This window comes from Athene cunicularia (genome assembly GCF_003259725.1).
Source record: "Athene cunicularia isolate RWA chromosome 5 unlocalized genomic scaffold, athCun1 chr5_part1, whole genome shotgun sequence".
Taxonomy (NCBI): domain Eukaryota; kingdom Metazoa; phylum Chordata; class Aves; order Strigiformes; family Strigidae; genus Athene; species Athene cunicularia.
Window position 1 is genome coordinate 19,627,828 of NW_020799101.1, and position 19,584 is coordinate 19,647,411.

The window sequence follows — 19,584 nt, forward strand, 5'->3', positions numbered from 1 at the left end:
CCAAAATATGTTAGCACCTTACATTCACTTTCTTAGTCACTGAATCACACTAAGCATCATCCTCTATTCACTGAACAGAAAAGAGACCCAGAATATTTGCGACAATTTTCTCTTGTTTCCTCCGGGGTCTTTGAAGTGAAATGCCCAGAAACTTTTTTTTTTTTTTTTTTTTTTTTTTTTTTGTTTTGTATCACCATCCATTAAATCTCATCTACAAGTCGCAGGGAGTCCCTGTTCTTTGAGCAAGCTGTGTTTCACATCTGTCAGATGACAATGTCTCCTTCTGTCTATCACTCTCTTGGAAAAGATTTATTTTATTCACCTGAGTATAAAATTTAAGGTGAAGATTATCTGTGTTCTAGGCCCATATACTTCTATGATAGGTGTGAAACTGGAAGATTGTATACAATAATATTATACAGCATATCAGTTATTAAAGTAACCTGTACTCCTGCAAAACACCCTGCAATCACTACCCCCTTCCCCACAAACAAAGAATAAATATGGGACAAATTGCATATCAGAAGTCATTATTTATGTTACAACTCTACTGAGCATAAACTTGTACTTAAACAAGCCACTCAAGCTCCTCTTCCAAACATCCTTCAACCTGGTTCCCTGGAAATCCTGTTGACTATTTTCACTCATCCTGAAGATGCTTGGTCATTAAGCTTTGAACTCAGTCCTCCTCCATAGTGTCACACCTTTTTTTAAAAACACCCAAACTGTCCAACCAGCCACTTCAGTACACCTAGTTTCTGCCAACACTGCTGGCATCAAGATGCAAACACTACAGTTTTGTCTGTACTATTCAAGGCCAGTAAGTCTTCAGGAAGATCCCAACTTCAAGGAGTGAATTTTTAACACTTTGTAAAATGGTCGTAGTATCGGATAAAAATTCACTGTAAAAATCATAAAGCTAAAAAAACACATCTAAGCTTTTTGATTCCAAGCTCATAAATAGCCCTGTTTTGCTTGCTATTGAAACATTACGCATTTCAGACAGATATGACTCACAGACTGTATTATGCTCCCGTAGCTCATGTACACACACATGCCCACTTTATCTGTAACCTCTGTTGTCAGGAATTCAGTCCAAATTATTTTTTTTATACTACAGCTTAAATTAAAAGTTCTGTTTCATTACTATGCATAGTCTAGAATGTAAAAACCAAAGTTATCCTAAAATCTTTAATATGCATATCAGAAACTCTTTAAAGTATGCCTCCCACCTCGGAATCACAGGAAGCAGCTCAGAAAAAAACAGATTAAATTATTAAATCAAATGTTGAGCTCTCTGTCAGATTAAGCAGCTAAACTAAACTGTAAAGACCCGACAGCACCAAGAGTGTGGAGCTCCTCTTCAACAAGTAAATGGAAGCAACACCCGGGAACCCATAAACTTGACAGTAGGTGACAGAAAATAGAAAGGACTTTGTTACCAAGTCTGCCATCTGTTTTTACAGCATCATATAATGTTTATATAAAAAGCAGAGAAGATATTTAAATCAGAAATTTATTAGACTGTGTGTTAGTGATGTACTAGGCACTCATTATACTGGTGATATTAGCCAGCCACCCAGATGAAGTCCCTGATATTAGGTGAGTGTAGCCAGGCAGCAGTCGAACAACAGCTCCTGATCAGCCTACAGGCTACACCTAGGTGTAACTATCTCCTATGACGGCTGCATCTGAGAATAAGTACAGAAGTGGGATGAAAGTTGTCATTAAAAAGGGGTTCATGATTACCTCAGACGAACTAAACAGTAGGTTTAGTAGGTTAGCACTTAGCTGACGGCTAAACACTAACAATACAGAGACATGCAAAGTCTGCTGCAAACTGTTCAGCGGGCTACTCTGCTACTGGATTAGCAAATTAGTCAGATTATTTATGCAGCCACATAAACTAAAAATTAAAAAAAAAACCCGCACACCTCAAAATTTACACAAAAGAAACAGCTAGAAGAGATGGAAAAAGGAGAGCCCGTCTTTCAGCATGTCTGTCTGAACTCAAGTGTGCAACTGCTGTAGTTTGTCACTTTAAGCTGACATAAAACCTGTCAAGTAGCAATCAACCTATCACCATCTGCTTCTGCCCTACTAATTCCTGTGCATCTTTCAGACTCTGGAACAAATCCATCTGAGAGTTAACCAAGCTAAATAAACTGGTTTACCTGTGACCTGTGTTCCCTAATCTTGTTCAACAAGAGGACACACAGCTTCCCTTACTCACGAGGACACATCTGTTTTCCACTCACTGGCTCTTCTTTACCACGTGAACTCAGAAAATAAACTCTAGGCAGCACTGAAAGGCTCAGGCATCAAGCCGCCCTGGTGATGCCTACAGGAAGCTACTACAGTGGTTTTGCTACATTTATGCCTACAAATTTTAAATACACTATAATAATTAAAGAAAAAAACCCACAAAAAAAAGAAACCAAAACAATACACAAACCCACCACCCTTCTTTTACGACCTTCCTTCCTGAACATTTATAAATATTCAAGGATTATATTTGTCTTCTGAAAGGGATATTTTTAGTGTAATAAACACTGTGGTTCATTATAGTTCCCATGATGCCCCTATAATTGACCTTGGTTACATTTCCACTAGATAGGATCTATCATTGCGTTTGGTAGTGAAGCCTACTGCTATTCAGAATAGAAGGTAACTTTAACAAATGAAAAACAGCAGTCAATGTGTATAAAATTTTTCCATCACATTTTTTTCATTTGTTTTAAACATTGTTTCAGAATTTGTCCTTGTCAGTAGATAAAGTGAGATAAGGATCATTCCAGCCAAAATATCAAGCCACTTCAAAGGATGAAAATCGAGCCAGACACGAGTATTGTGCATGAAAGCAGAGAATAAGCTGAGTTCTCCTTCATTATTATTGAGTTAGACTTCAGGGGAAAAAAAATGATCCACTTTTTTTTTTTTTCCTATTTTGAACCGAAGTTCCACATTCAGAAGCAAATACAACATATCTCTTTATACCTAACTGACAAACTTAAAAATATTTTGTCAAACTAATAATTGAAAACAATAACCTTTTTTAAATATGAGCTGTTTGCTCTGAACTTTGCTTTGATTCTTATTTGTCAGGGATTCAATGCATCTATTCCTCCAAATTCTTCAACACAGCATTTAACTTCACTACCACAAGTAGTGATATCACTGGAAGCAATCAATTGCAAATTCAGTCACAGCAGTAATGTTGAGAATGAAGTTATAATATCTGCAACATTAAACTATTGTGCTAGAAGTGGTAAGATTCTTGTTTATGGAAATAGCCACTTTACTAGCACTCACCAAGAACAGTAATGCTGAGACTTAACTTGCATGTGCTGAGAGATTGCAAAGCAAGTCAACAGATTTTGACCTGTTGAGTTTTTTCAAGTTTTTTTTATACTTAAAGGTGCAGCATAAGTTGAGCCATTTGTGACTCATTCTGAAATATCAAAACATCAGCTTTATGCTCAAGCTATTCCTTTTCTGCTTAAATTAACAGATTTAAAGACCAAGTCCATGTTGTAAGGAAAGAGATGAAGATTAGAATACTTTAACATTTTGCTATAATTCTCTGCAGCACTTATTGTGGACTAAGCAGAAGAGGCAATGTACAGGAAGAGCTGGGAAATTAATTTCTACATTACACTGTTTCACTGAGTGAAAGAGAAGGTCATTCCATCATAAAGGGTCATCTACCTCATTAGCACTGTTGTTTTTTGAATCTCTAAAATGGTAAGTACGTAAAGACAGCTGAGCACAGTATTCTTTGATTCATTTCCCCCTCTCAAGCAACTGCTTTAACTGTTTTCCTTTGATAATGACAGCACCATCTGCTCTTAGCACTTGTCTGGTATCCCTACCTTTTGGGTATGGAAACTTATCCCTATTCACTGAAAGTATCATCAAATCCATTCAGTGCTGTTTATGAAAACATACCCAGTTGCTGGAGGGAAGATCACATGGTTACAAGAAAAATTACTTCAGATAAGAAACCACAAGTTACTAGCGGGAAATTAAACCCTAAATACAAGTTCTTCACATGTCTGTCCTTAGCAGCTGCCTCCTTCCTCAGACAAGTCCCAGAAGAAACGCCTGCAATCTCCCCAGAACCAGTTCTGAGTGAAACCGATCCCCAGGTTTCCCAGCAACAGTCCGGTAGAATACACAAAACTGCACTGGGCCTGGCAATGTCAATCTTTGGCAGAATTTGTCATGTTCTAATTAAAGAACTATGTGAAATCATCAGGCACATGCTGATGGGAATAAGGATGAGTGTGGTGGTCCATGGATGAGGGCACTGACAGCATTATCAGTTGCATTTATAATACTCAAGCTCTAGAGGCACCTCCTCAATGACAGTTCACTAGCTTCATGTAAAGGACAGATTTGCTTAGGGAGTCTGTGCAGTCTTCATCACTGGAGGTCTTTAAAAACAAATTAGACATCTGCCAAAAATGGCATGAGCATAGCTGATCCTTCTGTGGACAGACACCATTCTGACATCCTTCCAAGTGAGACTGTCCTTTGATCTACCTACTTCTGAGCCTTTAAGTAGGTTGGTCGCTCCCTCCATAAACTCAATTTCACCAGAAATCATTCCTGAAATTATATAATTCTCTATAATATGAGACATCACTAAACATGCAAGTAGAAAGGAATCACAGAAAGCACACCCTGAAGCTTTGTGTGTTTAAGGTTTGTGAATCAACCCCCTCCCTCAAATTGGATATCTGTAATTCAGAGACAGAAAACCAGCAATGCTATTCAGGGTCAGTTCAGACCATTTCTCAAAAAGAGGAGCTGTAAAGTAGCAACTAAGGCTCACTGGAAACTAGAAATCTAACAGAAAGGTTGATGATCTTCTTGTTAATTATTTGTCAGCGCCTCAGGACTTGAAAGAAAAGCAACACCTGTCTGGTTAAAAACTCGACCCAGAGAGGCAGGGACTATGATTTCCCAGCTATGTCAGTGAGCAACCAGCGTGTCTCATGGTCACAAGCAATACTTTATCCAAAACTGCAGATTGATAAAGCACGGAAGGGGAGGGTGTAAAGCTAGAATGTGATAACTGAATCTAAACAATGCCAGAGGGAACAAAGGCTTGAATTTTTAAAAGTTCAATTCCGTTTCATGTGTCCAAACATAGGTCAGATTATGAACAGTCGATTACGAGGCATGCAAGACTTTCGAAACAAATATAGCTATTAATGCCACAATAAAAATTAGTAAGTGTGGAGAACTTCTCAAAATGATTTCTGCTTGCTTATGCAAGAAGAGCACACAAGGTCTAAGAAAATCCAGCTTTGAGATCTCTTGATAATTGCTCTGAAGTCTAAAAGGCTCAAAAGTGTCACATGGTTTCAAGCTCAGTGCAGATATTCTGAGCCCACCTCAGTTAACTAGGAATATTAATCAGCTCAACATTATTTCATAATTCTTGGCAATGATGTATATAAATGCCCAAACAGCAAACTACAGTTTATGACACTTCTAAATTCATGTGTTGTAACTTATTTGCAATGACCTTCCTCCAAACTTAAAATTTAAGGAAAGTAGATATTTCTTCCTCTGCCACAACCTGAAAGCATGACCAATGCAAAGATACTTCCACAAATGCAATATTCTCCCAAAAATGTAGGGAAAAGAGCTTTGTAATTGCAGTAGCTATTTAGCTTCATCACGATTTCTAGCTTTAGGGCTACCATACATATGGGATACATAGGTAAGAGATACTGTCCTGTTCTGTCAGGTGCATTCATTACGGAAAGCGAGCTGCTCAAACGTGGGCTTTCTTTTCTTAACATACGGCCTAGTTACCACTCCAGCTACCATGCAGCAATCCTTCTATCAATTAGCACAAATAGTCACTAGAGCCTGAGCTCAAGTACATATCTGATTACATATCTGCCCTGAGCTGTCAGCGTAATAAAGTAAAAGATACTCAGTCTAGCACAGGAATCTCTCACTTCCTAAACACCCCATGCTTTGTTAACTAAGAAAGATTAGAAAAAACATGACACTTCTGTTATGGCCAGTAAACTGCCTTTGCTTCCATTTTTCTCTGCAGAATAGCCATCACTAGGAACTCAACTTGTGAAAGTTATCCTGGCTAAAAACTAAAGGACTATAAGATTCACTAATGCAGATTGTGGGTCAGGTCCTTATATTGCAAATACTGCACATTTGTAACTCCAAAACTCAATTTATTTGGTTTTCCCAAGACTCCTGGAACTTCTCACTCACTCTTAGTGGCTTCCAGCACCTTCAGTAGGGTGATCCTGCCGCCTCATCTTGTTTGCATAGCCACAACTGTGCTCTCTTCTCTTACCAAAGAAGAAAGGCTTTATAGTTATTGAATTCCCATAGGGTATGTGGTAAAATGAAACCAAGTTTGAAGGTCTTCAGCAAAACTTAAGAGTCATACCTCAACCACAAGGGCCACTCCTCTTTCTGTTGCTTGTCATTATGAACCTAAACACTCACAAATTGCACAATATAAATGAAGAAGCAGTTATTCACTGCTCCCCAACCAAGAGATCTACAGATAGCCTCTAATGAATTTAGCTAGTCAATATCTGTAAACACCTGAAGATAAAAAGCTATGTACTGTGCCAAGCACTACCACTGTCTAACCAGCAGCTCAAAAGCACAGTTGCCAAAGTACAATAAGCTTGTCTTTTTAAACCTGTTCATAATAATTATGGCTGTTAACAACAGATACTGTTCAGCTGAATGAACATGGTGAGACTTCAGCAAACAGCTCTCATCAATCTGACATTCTTACAAATGTCCCTTGCTTATAAATGTCAAGTGAGGTTTCTAAAGGGAAAGAAAAATGTCTTTCTTCCCAGAACAGGACAGAGTTTATGCAGATAAGAAAAGAAAGTGAGATAAAAGTGGAAGCAAATAACTGTTTTCAAAAAAACCTATGAAATTACTATCGACTACACAAATTATTAAAAAGTGCCCAGCTCTACGTAGGGTAAAGGATCTATTACAGTGTTGCAAACCGCATCTTTCAGACACTGATCCTACTCTCTTTACAGCTAAATAAAAAGACAGTATAGCTTTTTTTTTCTTTAATTCACACCTCTGTTCTAGTCATTTAAAGAGTTATATGGAAGTACATTGCTATGTGATAATTTATTTCTTCATTCTTAAATATTCTAAACAAAAAGAACAATAAATACATTAACTTGTGGCACAGAGGTAAACCATGACACATTTCTTTGCAAGCTTATTTTATATGCACAGTTTAAATATGCAGAAGGAATTTTCTGAAGGGGCATTTATAATACCCAGTTAATTAAAATACTCAGTGTTGCACTGGACTTCTAGCTCACAGAATACCCCATATGTACAAGCTGCTTACCCTTATGAAAACATAATGAATGGACAAGCATTAGCTAGGTAGCAAGAAGCTCTTAAAGTGTTACCCCAGCACAAACATACCAGAATTGCCAATATCTCAATATTATTTTCTGTCTGGAAAGCAAACATTTATTGGTTTTTATCACAAGAATGCTGAAAGAAACATTATTAAATGGTTATAAAGTGCTTTAAAGAGATAAAACTCTAGCATGCCTTACTATAAGCACCCATCTTCCCCCTTTCCCATCCGTATATTAGAATTAGGATCCTTTCCGTCATGTTACTGCATCTCATTATCAACAACAGATGGATTACAGACCTCTACATATATGTGTTTTGTATGTGTTTGTGCCATGGCCTTCCATTCACATATAAAGTCCTGACATCAGCCGCCATTTAAACAGCTGCCTCAAGGAGTAACGTTTTCAGAAGAGCAAAGGCCACTGGTTCTCGAAGAAATGTTGAAAGAAATCTGGAAGAAAAATAGTTCTGTTTCTGTAAGGCTTTTCAAGACAGTCCTGAAAGACTTCAAGGACTATTATCTCTCTCTAAGCTTACTGAACTTCACGGACACTTTCATTTTACAGGCACAGGTTTGTTTGTTTGTTTTTTTTTTCTTTAAATGGGGGACAAGATATAAACCACATTGTATTTCCAGGCTGAGTCTAAAATTAATCATGCCTACACTAAAATAAGTAGAACAATGAGGTTTTTGTCATACTGCTGGATTCATAAGTATTAATGACTTATGAAATCACTTAGAACATCTGTAAATCAAGCCACTGCATTTCCTACTGCAAGAGCAGTTCTACATGGCAAGAATAATAAGATATACTTCAAGAGTCAGGTTGATTAACACAAAAATGAAGATAACAGTAATTCAGATTAAGTCACATACTGTTATACTGCTAGTGAGGTTACATCATCACTTCCCAAATCATTAGGGACTGGACATGATCAGATTCAGGATAGAGACTTAGGTTTCATTTTTATAGTCATAACTTCCATGTGGGCCAGTTTTAAATTGAGATAATTTAAAAAAAACCTTCAATATTTTACAGTTGTAGGATTTGCACAGAATTTAGCCCTTTCCCATAGCACTTTGGTGGGGAGTTTTCATTTCGCATGGAGCTGAAGATTTCAGGTCTTCCAACTTCAAGTCCTATGACTTAGGAACCACCTTAGAAACATGACCCAGGTAAAAGTAATGTAACTATATATGCCAAAATCTACACATGAATTATGAAACAAAGAGTCCTGAATATTTGATAGTGTCTCAATGGGATTTTACTCTGATTTCCAAGGATAATTAACCCCACTAGATATTCTAGCGTAAGCAGTCAGCTAATCTCTCTCTCTCAAGGGGAAATATTCACTGTGCATCTAGAAACTAAACAAGACACTGATTTGACAAGTACCTTGTAGATTGAAAGTGCTGTCATTTATTTACTGTCACTGCACACCAACCAGATCCAACCTCTCCCAAGATCCCTGTGGTGGAGCAAACAGTGCAGAAAAAATCAGAGGAAAAAATAAGAAGAGGGTGATGGAGCATCTGTGTTCTTCCATCCAGAAAGAAAGAATTTTTAAATAATATTAAAACATTTCCATTGTTCCAAAGTATGAATAACCATTATTCATTATAGTTGCAAGATTGTTCTAGTCTCCTTCATGGAACCCAGTACTTTAAACAGTGCCCTGTGCACCCCATCAGATGGGGCCAGAGGTGACTTACAATTATTGACATGCATCCGTCCAGTAACACACACACACAAAAAAAGATCAGAGGCAGGGATCAAAACTAATACACCACAAACAAAAGCTTCCTGACACTTTCTCTAAAGATTAAGGCCTCTTTTTTGACTGAGCAGTGTCTGAAATAAGATTATTGTTCTGCTGCTCAACTCCTTCTCAAGGAACTGCTTCAGCAAGGTCAAGTTACTTTCATCAACATCTCCTCTTAACAGATTATTTAATGCCCTGAACTTTAGCTAGATTTTTAGGTCAAAAGTGGGTAACAACAAAATTAAATTTCTATAATAGAGAAGTTAGTGTAATGAGAAGAGGGGAGGGGGTAGACTGGGAGAGGTAATGAACACATTTTATCTGCTGGGCTGATGTATTTGCCTGAAAGCATATTACGCCCCATCAATACACGCAGCTAATGAAGTAATTAGTTGTTAGATCCGCACCTTATGTTTGCTTATAGAGGAATTGGGCTGTCAGGAGGTGAGCAAGGAGGATCTGGGCGAGGGTGGGTCCCCCTGCCCGGCTGCGGGGGGGACCCTGCCCGCCGGGGAGCGTAGCCCCGCAGCAGCCCCTAGTGCCCAGCAGCGGGCACCGCAGCCCCACCGCACCCCCTCGGGGCTCCCTACCCACTCCATTCTCTTTCAAATCACAAGTGGATGAGAGAAATCACGCTGGAGAGGTTTCCAAGACTTGGGCTGCACCCTGATAAACTGAATTTGGAAATCACGTAATCTTTTAAGACTTATTCATAAAGCAGATCCAGGTCACCGAGAAAACGAACTGATTTTTAAACCGACTGCTTTCAGCCGTGACAAAACTCAGTAAGGAGTCCAGAAAAAACAGCAAAGGGAAAACTCGAAGGGTTTAAAGTAGAGATAGGGATCACTGAAATGGCCTTTTAATGATTGACTACAGATACAGACTTTCAAAAAGTCTTACCAGAGGAATCACCGCTCAGACCTGTTCCCACAGGAGAGGAGGCAAAGGGCTGTGGTAAGCAAAACCTGCAACTAATTTTTGGAGACAAGGTGGGGGAACAGGGAAACACTGCTTCCAACTCTTTAGCTGAAACTTGACCTTCTTGACTGCAAGGAAAAGGAAAAAGGAAAGGGTTGTCTAAAATATTCTGATAGTTGTTCACCTCGGAAGTACAAGAAGTTTTAATGTTTTGAACAGAAAATCTGCCTCTGTCGTAGCAGAAGTGAGTGAGCATGACAGAAGCACTTGGACCTTCTGAGGAAATAGGTGTGTGTATACGCACACACATATGGATGCATTATTTCTAGCTGTAGACATGAGAACAGGCGTGCATTTCTAAATACTGTGCTACTACTCCTGACCAAAGTCCAGAAAAATCAGTGTTGTACAGTGTTATGAGAACAATGAAGAAAGCAGATGTATTTGTAAAACTGAGATCAAAATGTGAAGTCAACTTATTTCATAAAGCAAAGTCGCCCAAAATATTCTGATGCAGATACAGCCTCGTTCTGACAGTGACAGGACATCACAACAAAACTAGAGTGTTATTATTGTATTATTCAAACTGTAGTTAGATTTATGTGGAGGATAGTAGGGTCTATCTTGAAGGATTCAGTGTTACTTTGTCTTAGTCTGATTTGGGAAAAAAAGTATTTTAAAAATAAAAAATACATGCTACTGAATGTACACACTTCATTTCAATTTTGCCTCTAACATGTCTGAGAATTGAAAACTTTAAAGCCCACATCATTTCCTCACCTCATATCAAGTTGTAAGGTCTTAATGCACTAATTTCCAAAACCAAAAGTCAAAGCCACCATCTTTATGAACCTTTCTTTCCCATGTCACACACTCACAAACAACCTCTCCTGATTACAGTTACAATATTCATTTTAACTAATGTAGATGAAGCCTTAGATATAGAAGTCATGTTAGCAGCAAGTTTAGTTAATCTTTTAAACGCATCCAGTGTACTTCAACAGAAGTGATGGGGTAAAGTTACATTGTTCTTCTGTACTTCAACTCTAGATAAAAATCCTAAATGTAAATATATTTGCTCTGTAAGGAATACATACCAAGGTGATGGAAGAAAAAAATCTGGTTTGTAGTTTTCTATTTTTGGATCCTCTCATCAATTTCAATAGAAAATTACATCCCAAATATTAAATTCTATGGGATAGCTCAACAAGTCCTACAGGTAAGTGCTATATTAATGGGTTTTCTATTCCATAAATTTAATAGTAATCACCATTTAGTTCTATTACTTTTTGATGGATACCTATAATCTTCATATCCATTGAATGCCATATAGATCTTCTTTGGGGGTCAGAGGTGCCTCTAAATTTGTGACTGTAGATTCATGCAGCATAGCCTTACCTTCTCTAAGGTGATGAGTGCCGTTCGTCAGGGGTCAGTGTTGGGACCGGTGCTGTTTAACACCTTTGTGGGTGACACGGACAGTGGGATTGAGCAAGTGCTGATGACACTGAGCTGTGTGGTGTGACACACTGGATGCCATCCAGAGGGACCTTGACAGGCTTGAGAGGTGGATCCGTGCAAGCGTCAACAAGGCCAAGTACAAGGTCCTGCCCATGGGTCAGGGCAATCCCAAGCACAAATACAGGCTGGGCAATGAGTGGATTTAGAGCAGCCTCAAGGAGAAGGATTTGTTGGTATGAGTGGAAGGAAAACTGACCATGAACCAGCAATGTATGCTCACAGCCCAAAAAGCCAACCATGTCCTGGGCTGCATCCAGAGCAGTGTGGGCAGCAGGGCGAGGGGGAGGATTCTGCCCTCTGCTCCGCTCTTGTGAGACCCCACCTGCAGTGCTGGGTCCAGCTCTGGAGGCACCAACATCAGAAGGACACAAACCTACTCGAGCGGGACCAGAGGAGGCCACGAAGATACTCAGGGAGCTGCAACACCTCCTCTGTGAGGACAGGCTGAGAGAGTTGGGGGGGTTCAGCTGGAGAAGAGAAGGCTCCGGGGAGACCTTAGAGTGGCCTCCCAGGACTTAAAGGGCTACAGGAAAGGGGGGAAGGGACTCTTGATCAGGGTATAGGGATAGGACAAGGGCTAACAGTTTTAAACTGAAAGAGGGTAAAATTAGATATATGGAAGAAATTCTTTCCTGTGAGGGTGGTGAGGCACTGGAACAGGTTTCCCAGAGGTTATTGATGCCCCCCCCAGCAGTGTTCCAGGCCAGGTTGGACGGGGCTTTGAGCAACCTGGTCTAGTGGAAGGTGTCCCTGCCCACGGCAAGGGGGTGGAACTAGATGATCTTTAAGGTCCCTTCCAACCCAAACCACTCTGTGATTATCCAAACTGATCCCACAGTTCTGCTTTTGTTGTTTCTACCACTGAAGGAAAGACAACCAACCTTGCAATTCCAGAGCATGAGTTATAACATTATGTACTAGTGCAAGCTGCAGTACACATTCTGGCTGGAGCTTCACACCCACTGTGAACCAGGGGCTATGCAAAACAATGGAAAGTGACATAACCTCCCATACAGCAAGTCAGAACTTCACTGCTGATTTAGTGACTCAACTCTTGCCTAATGCTTCTCAAATTATTCTTGGACTAGCTGGTGTGGAAGAGAATGAGTCAGAAATTTATTGCATACTTCATCTCCATCTTTACCAGCAGAGGGTAAGCAAGCAAATAAAAATAATGAATTAACAACAGCAATATTTAGAAAATGAAACCAAAACTAACCTTGCTAACAGTCTGGTTTGTCCTTATGCCCTAAAATGACACGAAGGCTGCCCACTATCTTGACATGGTGACTCACTTTATTGTCCTCTCATCCAATATGAAAGTCAGTTGAAGCAGTTCTAGCCAGGGCTCGGTGCAGGCAGTACAAATGTGGGCATCTCCAATGTGATCCATGTCTCTGTCGTCTTTGTCCTGCACTGCTGCAGTATAATTTTTAAACTTATTTGGCCCCTGAAGGTTGCGCAGAAGGCAGCAGCAAGGCAATGACAGTGTTCTGATCCTCACTCATGCCTGTGGAGGAGCAGCTTAATAAAATTTTGGCTTTAAAGGTCACATGTAGCAAAAACTCATTTATCTGAACCACGGCCTTGACCCTTACTGCGTTGCATTGATTGTGCATCCTGTTTCATCCCAGTTCTGCCAAGTTAAATAGTATGATCTCAGAATGTATCAATTCATGTTTTCATGTGGGTAAGTTGAATTCCTGCAGAATACAAAATTTTGGATCTCTATAGCAGGACCACAATTGCACTAGCAATGAATTAATTTATTATAAAGAAAAAAACAATAAATATTTCATAACTATTACAGCTTTCTAAAAATATACATCTAATTTTAATATTTTCAAATTAGCTCTGAGTTATGCAATTATAGACAAAATATAAAGTTTTTGATAATTGACACTTTACCCTTTAGAGTCGACATTAACACAGATTAATGTCCAATTAACAATACTCTGCTAGAGATTTTAGCAGTACTTAAACAGAAATAAACTGAAAATAAAACAAATAATTTACTACTACTTAATAAATGGATGTTCTCCACAGAACTAGCTCTATCCCTATTTTAACAGCTAAGTTTTGGCTAAGATTATGAATAGTCATGTGAGATATGAAGGGCCTCTGCAAAGCTTTCCTCAAGATCATCAAGTTCCTTGGTGGCTTCCAAAACACTGTCACAAGTAATCAAGTTTAAAGTTGCCTCACATGAGGGTGAAGTGTCTGGGTCTTCCTCAGATTTCACACAAGAATCAGACCCTGGCCTAGCATTCATCATTTCATTGACATCTGAAAAGTCATCCTTGCTCTGTGTCTCCTTTAAATCTCTGCGCACTGGTGATTCACATTTGTTTGGTTCCTTTAACAAGTCCATGGTCCCAAAGAATTCTTCACTTTTTGTAGCTTTTCTTTGCATCTGACTTTTACTGGTAAATTTAAGTTCTTCCATCATATCAACCTCTTGCAAATCGAGTGAGTCAGAGGCTTCCCAGCCTGCAAGGATTTGCTCCGTACTGCTGCCCGAGCTGCAGCCAAGGTCTGCTTTCAGTACATCCAAGAAGTGACGCATTTTGCTCTAGGGGGTGAAGGAAGAAAAGGGTGACACTTCTCCATCCCCGTAGCACCTATCTGCCCAGAACTCAGTGCTTAGTTCTGACATAAAGGAGGATGCTTGCAGTCAAGTGACTAAATTATACATCAAGGGTAACCAAACTGAGTTGACTATTATATTCCTTTCGTGTGACTGTGCCATGACTCCTGATCTACCACGATTCATGACTCTGTAAATCTCATTTATGGAGAGAGATGCTCCCTACAGAGCATCCTAGTTACCTTTACCTGCAAGTATACCAGTGCATTTCCACTATACTTTGAAAACACTGCTGAAGTCATATGCAGAGGGGGAGAATATTATAGAGGCAGCACCTACCTCATCCAAACGGTTCTTATTTTCTTGTATGTGACACTCAAACAGTTGTTCCAGAACTCTACAAATGAACAATTAAATGAATTCACAGTGAGAAAACCAACTTTTAACAGATCTACATATATTAATTACTTTGGCTTTTCATTTCTTGGCTGGATGGGACCACTAAGATTTCTGCCTGGTGGAAAAGACCCTGGAGTTGCTGGTCAGCAGCTGGCTGAATATAAGCCAGCAGTGTTCACAGATGGCTAAGAAGGCCAATAGCACCCTGGCTTGTATCAGGAATAGTCTGGCCAGCAGGACTAAGGAAGTGATCTTACTCCTGTACTAGGCACTGGTGAGGCTGCACCTCAAATGCTGTGTTCAGTTTTGGGCCCCTCACTACAAGACACATTGAGTTGCTGGAGTGAGTACAGAGAAGGACAGTGAAGCTGGTGAAGGGTCTAGAGCACAAGTCTTGTGAGGAGCAGCTGGGGGAACTGGGGTAGTTTAGCCTGAAGAAAAGGAGGCTCAGAGGAGACCTTATCACTCTCTACAACTACATGAAAGGAGGCTGTAGTGAGGTGAGTGTTGGTCTCTTTTCCTATGTAACAAGTGATAGGACAAGAGGAAATGGCCTTAGTTGCACCAGAGGATGTTTAGAGTAGATATTAGGAAAAATTCCTCAACCGAAAAGGGGTTGTCAAGCATTGGAACAGACTGCCCAGGGAAGCAGTTGAGTCACCATCACCAGAGGTATTTAAAAATCATGTAGATGTGATGCTTAAGGACATGGTTTAGTGGTGGACTTGTCAGTGCTATGTTAATGGTTGGACTCGATGATCTTAAAGGTCTTTTCCAACCTAAATGATTCTGTGATCCTAAGACTTTAAATTATGCTTTGTCACAAAGAGGGCTACCCCGAGTCAGTATCCCCCCGGACACGTGCATGGCAGGCAGACCCAGCTTTGGGCAGCAGATGGTAACCATGAGGTAACTGGCAGCACAACTCTGGGTTTTGCATGTTGAGTCTATGTGTTGGGAGAAACCAACAATCCAGTGGTGGTTCTACTGACATGCTGAAGTATCCAAAATCTCTTAGGTGCACCATAGTGGTTGATATGCACAAGTATAAATAAAGTGAAGGAATAAAATCCAGCTTCAGAAAAATTCCACAGAGAAGTTGTCAGTTGTGAGAACTCTCTTCCATTCTTAAGCAGTATGAGAAAAAAATTTCAGCACAGAGGAAGTGTTCTGTGACAAGGTACACAGTCACTGGAACAGGTTTCCAGAAAGTTGAGTAAATTTAACCTAGCTTACATGAGAAATTATTTAAAAAAGAAAAAATGTTAGTACAAGAAGGGGTTTAAGAGAAGACAACATTACTGGTTCTTTTTTACAGAGGGAGACTGTTCTTATAATTTCTCAAAGATTAATTTTTTTATTTTCTCGTCAAGGCTGTCAGTGAAAAAAAAATGAGTGCACAGAACAGAAAAACAGCTGGAACATTATCAACCCAGAGGAAGATCAGATTATGATGAAATTAGACTGCCTTGAATATGGAATTACAAAAATGAGTTGAAATTCTGTACCAGAAATACTGCAGGGCTTTTTTTTTTTTTTTTTTTTACAATAAACTCAGAGTTCTTTATCAGAAAGAACTGGTATGGAAAAGGATTTGGGAGTACTACTCAAACACATTAATTATATCATAACTTATTGTTTAATTATTGAAAAAATCTGATTTAGCAACTGGTGAACCCTTATCTGAAACAGTATGCAATCCTGACAACTCATGTTGAAGATAGAAATCATAACTGGAGCAGGAACAAGGACAGAAAAGAGATGGAGGATCTACTGTGTGAAATATTAGTAACTTGGTTTATTTAACAAAACAGCTGTTGCAGAGTAAAATTATTTCTTCTTAGCATTACTCCATCTAGGGTTCCAGGTCAGTTTCTAACAGAGGCTTTACCTCATGGTATAGCAGCAGATCAAAGTAGATGACTCACGGGTCTTTCCTAGTTCCCCTTTCTTACATAAAGCAAAAAAGAAAAGGAAACAAAACAAAAGCAATGGGTAACTGTGTATCTAGGTACTCTTAAAGGCAAAGAAATGATTACTAACCACAACTTCCCTTTCTTACAGAGTCCATGTGTTTCTGACATAGCATTACAAATTTCAAAACAACCCTAACCTACCTGTTAGAAAACAGCCCAAGGCTGAGAATTTCATTTGTTACATCTTCAATGAAAGCTAAATATAAAAGCTCTTCTTCTCTGCAGGTAGAACAGAAAACCCAGTGTTAAATGTTTTAAAATAGAGACACCTAGATATTACACAATGCAGTAGGTCCAATCACCTTAATGGCATTTCCCATAAAGAAGATTGTACAGTTCTTGGCACCAGCTGCTATTTTTCAAAAATGTAATTCTATCAGGACAAACTAAGCCTTTCATTCAATTTGAATAATAACAGAAAACCCTATGTAAAGTATCAGACTGTTAGAAAGGTTGCTATGTTTCTTTGTGTTTATGCTTTTTGTTGTGGTATAAATTAGCAGAGAGATTCTGAGTGGGGAATCAGCAAATCCTGGAAAGCTTTCAGAACTTGCTTTGAACTCAAGAAGGAAAGGTGCTAACTGGGAAGAATGTAAAGCGTAAATTTTCAGTTTGATGCTCTGAGTAAAGGCTTCCAAAGGATCTTCTGGATAATCTGACTGCAGCTGAAAATTGCTAGTCCTCAGTGGCAGCTCAGAAAAATTTAAGTGCTTATTTGACAGCCTCCATTACTTTCAAACAACTCTTTAATGTACAAAATCCCTGTTAGTGTGAGATGTGGTTTTCACCTCTTTGGTCAAATTTATATCTTCTTGATGCCAGTTGCTCTAAATGGGAGACTCCCAGTTTGGAGTTCCGTTTGGAAAAAAAGAAAGAAAACCCCAGAGGAAAATATTTCAGTGCTGTTTCTCTTTCATAGCATCTTTCTAAATATCCCAAAGTATCCCATCAAGCTCTGTCAAACCATCCTTCAGTCTTAATAAACAGAAAATTAAAAATGGGATACATCTTGCATGACTTTCATTATGTAAAATTTTTCATCCAGCCTGAAGATTGAAATTTTGGTTTCCTCTATAGTCAAGAAAGATATCAATAGCTGATCTTTGATACCTATATTACATCCTTAAAGTTAGCCAAGAACAAGACTGTCCTAAAGCACAAAGAATTAAATGTTTTTCTCAAGGTTACCCAATGCAGCGTTTCTGAATATAACTCAAACCTCTTCCAATTCTCATCAAATTTCAGAGCAGATATGTGGTAAGAATGCCCTTCAACTTGATATTTTATTTTGCCAACATTTGCTTCAGAGATTACAGACAAAAAAAAAAAAAAGAAAAAAAGAAAAAAAAAAGAAACTTTTAAAGTATAGCCACTGGACAAGGAGTCTTTCTTCCAAAGTTGTTATGAATTTTCTTCACATTTAGATTCACATGGAAATTTTTAACTATTATACAACAATTCATAGTCATGTCAATTCTACTGTAAATTGTGAACACGTTTATTCTGAGTCATCATTTACTGTTTCAAGTTCATAATTTTTGAGGAAGAGTTTCTAGTTTAATGTTGTAAAATTACAGAAAAATGGTTTAAGCATACTTACTCAGCCTCGATAGTCCTCCTTGCTGAAGATTGATGAGAATACATTGATGTGTCTCTAATCAGAAAATCAGAGGGTAAGAAGGAGAGTAACATACTAAACCCCCTTTTTACTACCTTCTATCTCATTTTCTTCTGGAGCCATGCTGTGCCATTATCCCATTTCCTCTTGGAAAAAAAACATCAGAACACTCCCAAACCTTGCTCCAATAGCAAAATCCACTGTTTACATTGAAGCTTGAAAGACTATGGTTCAAGAGTATTATAACAACTAACTAGAGGCACTAGAGGCACTAATTCCTCAAAGACCTCAGATGCTATACAGACCTGCACTACCCATAAAGAGTGCTTTTTTTTACTCCGAGTACAATTTTTTCCTCAGGTAAAAATGCCTTTGTACGAAAAGGCCAGAGAGCAAATCAGCAAATCACGCATGATACTTAGGTCAGCAATGAGGAGAATCAGCTGGAAGCCCTTGGGTTCTGGCCTGATTTCCAAGACTGTTATTGTATTGTGACAATATTCTAAATCCTTGCAGATCATAGCTTCAAAAGTCTGGATGCCTGGAGACCTTTTTTCCTTAAAGAAAATACCAACTGGAATACAATCCAGTATTTAGTTGCAGTACTGTATAAGAAATACATAGTATGTAAGCTCAGATGTATGCTTGGATGTACAGAACTAACAGTTGTATTAATGTGTCATCATTCTTAATCCTGACAAAAATACTCATATATTTCAGAGTTCTCTTTCTTAATTGGTTTTCTAGTGGAACTTTATCATAAGAAAGTAATGAATTTTGAAGTTGGGAAAGGCCATTGATGTAAAAAATCCAACCAAACAAAAGTCCTGTGAGAAGACTTATAAAGAGAAATGGTAATGAAGGCTTATGGCCTAAGAAACAGCTGTATAGAAAGCAGAAAGGAATGCTTCAAATACTCCTTTCTGCTGTAAATCAGGCACCTTAGGAAGGAGTACGGAAAAGCAGCTATTCCTCTCTCAGGCTCTGACACAGTATATCTTCTATCTTCAGTCTACAACACAGAGAGAAAAAAAATCTTTATTATCAGTGCAAATACAGAGCAAATTTTACCATTAAAATGTACCTAATAACTATCTGTGATTAAGCAGCCCTACAAATTTTATGCATTTTCTCAGAAGTTTAGGTAAAGTGAGACATATGACAGCAAAGGGTACTCGGCTTTGAGATCCAAAAGTTTAGTCAGGGGCAACAGGGAATGTGAAACATTCCTCCCCTGACAAGTACATCAAAGATGAATTCTCTAAAAGCTAGAGAGGATCCATGTCACCAACAGGAGTAAAATTTGGTATGCAAAACCAGGAACCAGCTCTCTAAATCACATCTCTTGAGCTGCTGACTACCTGCATTTTAAATGATAATACTCTGAAAGGGCC

General features: G+C 38.8%; 1 protein-coding gene across 1 annotated transcript in view; it reads right to left on the reverse strand.

Annotated features, from left to right (window-relative positions):
- Positions 1-13,361: 13,361 nt before the first annotated feature.
- The window catches only part of SPATA7 (spermatogenesis associated 7), a 32,044-nt gene continuing 25,821 nt past the window's right edge, over positions 13,362-19,584 (reverse strand). Inside the window, exons 7-11 of the mRNA XM_026849099.1 lie at positions 19,132-19,202; positions 18,173-18,226; positions 16,714-16,791; positions 14,537-14,594; positions 13,362-14,182 (exon numbers count right to left, since the gene is read on the reverse strand). Of these exons, the coding sequence (XP_026704900.1) occupies positions 13,700-14,182; positions 14,537-14,594; positions 16,714-16,791; positions 18,173-18,226; positions 19,132-19,202 (744 nt within the window). The 3' untranslated portion in view covers positions 13,362-13,699. The remainder of the gene's footprint in view (positions 14,183-14,536; positions 14,595-16,713; positions 16,792-18,172; positions 18,227-19,131; positions 19,203-19,584) is intronic.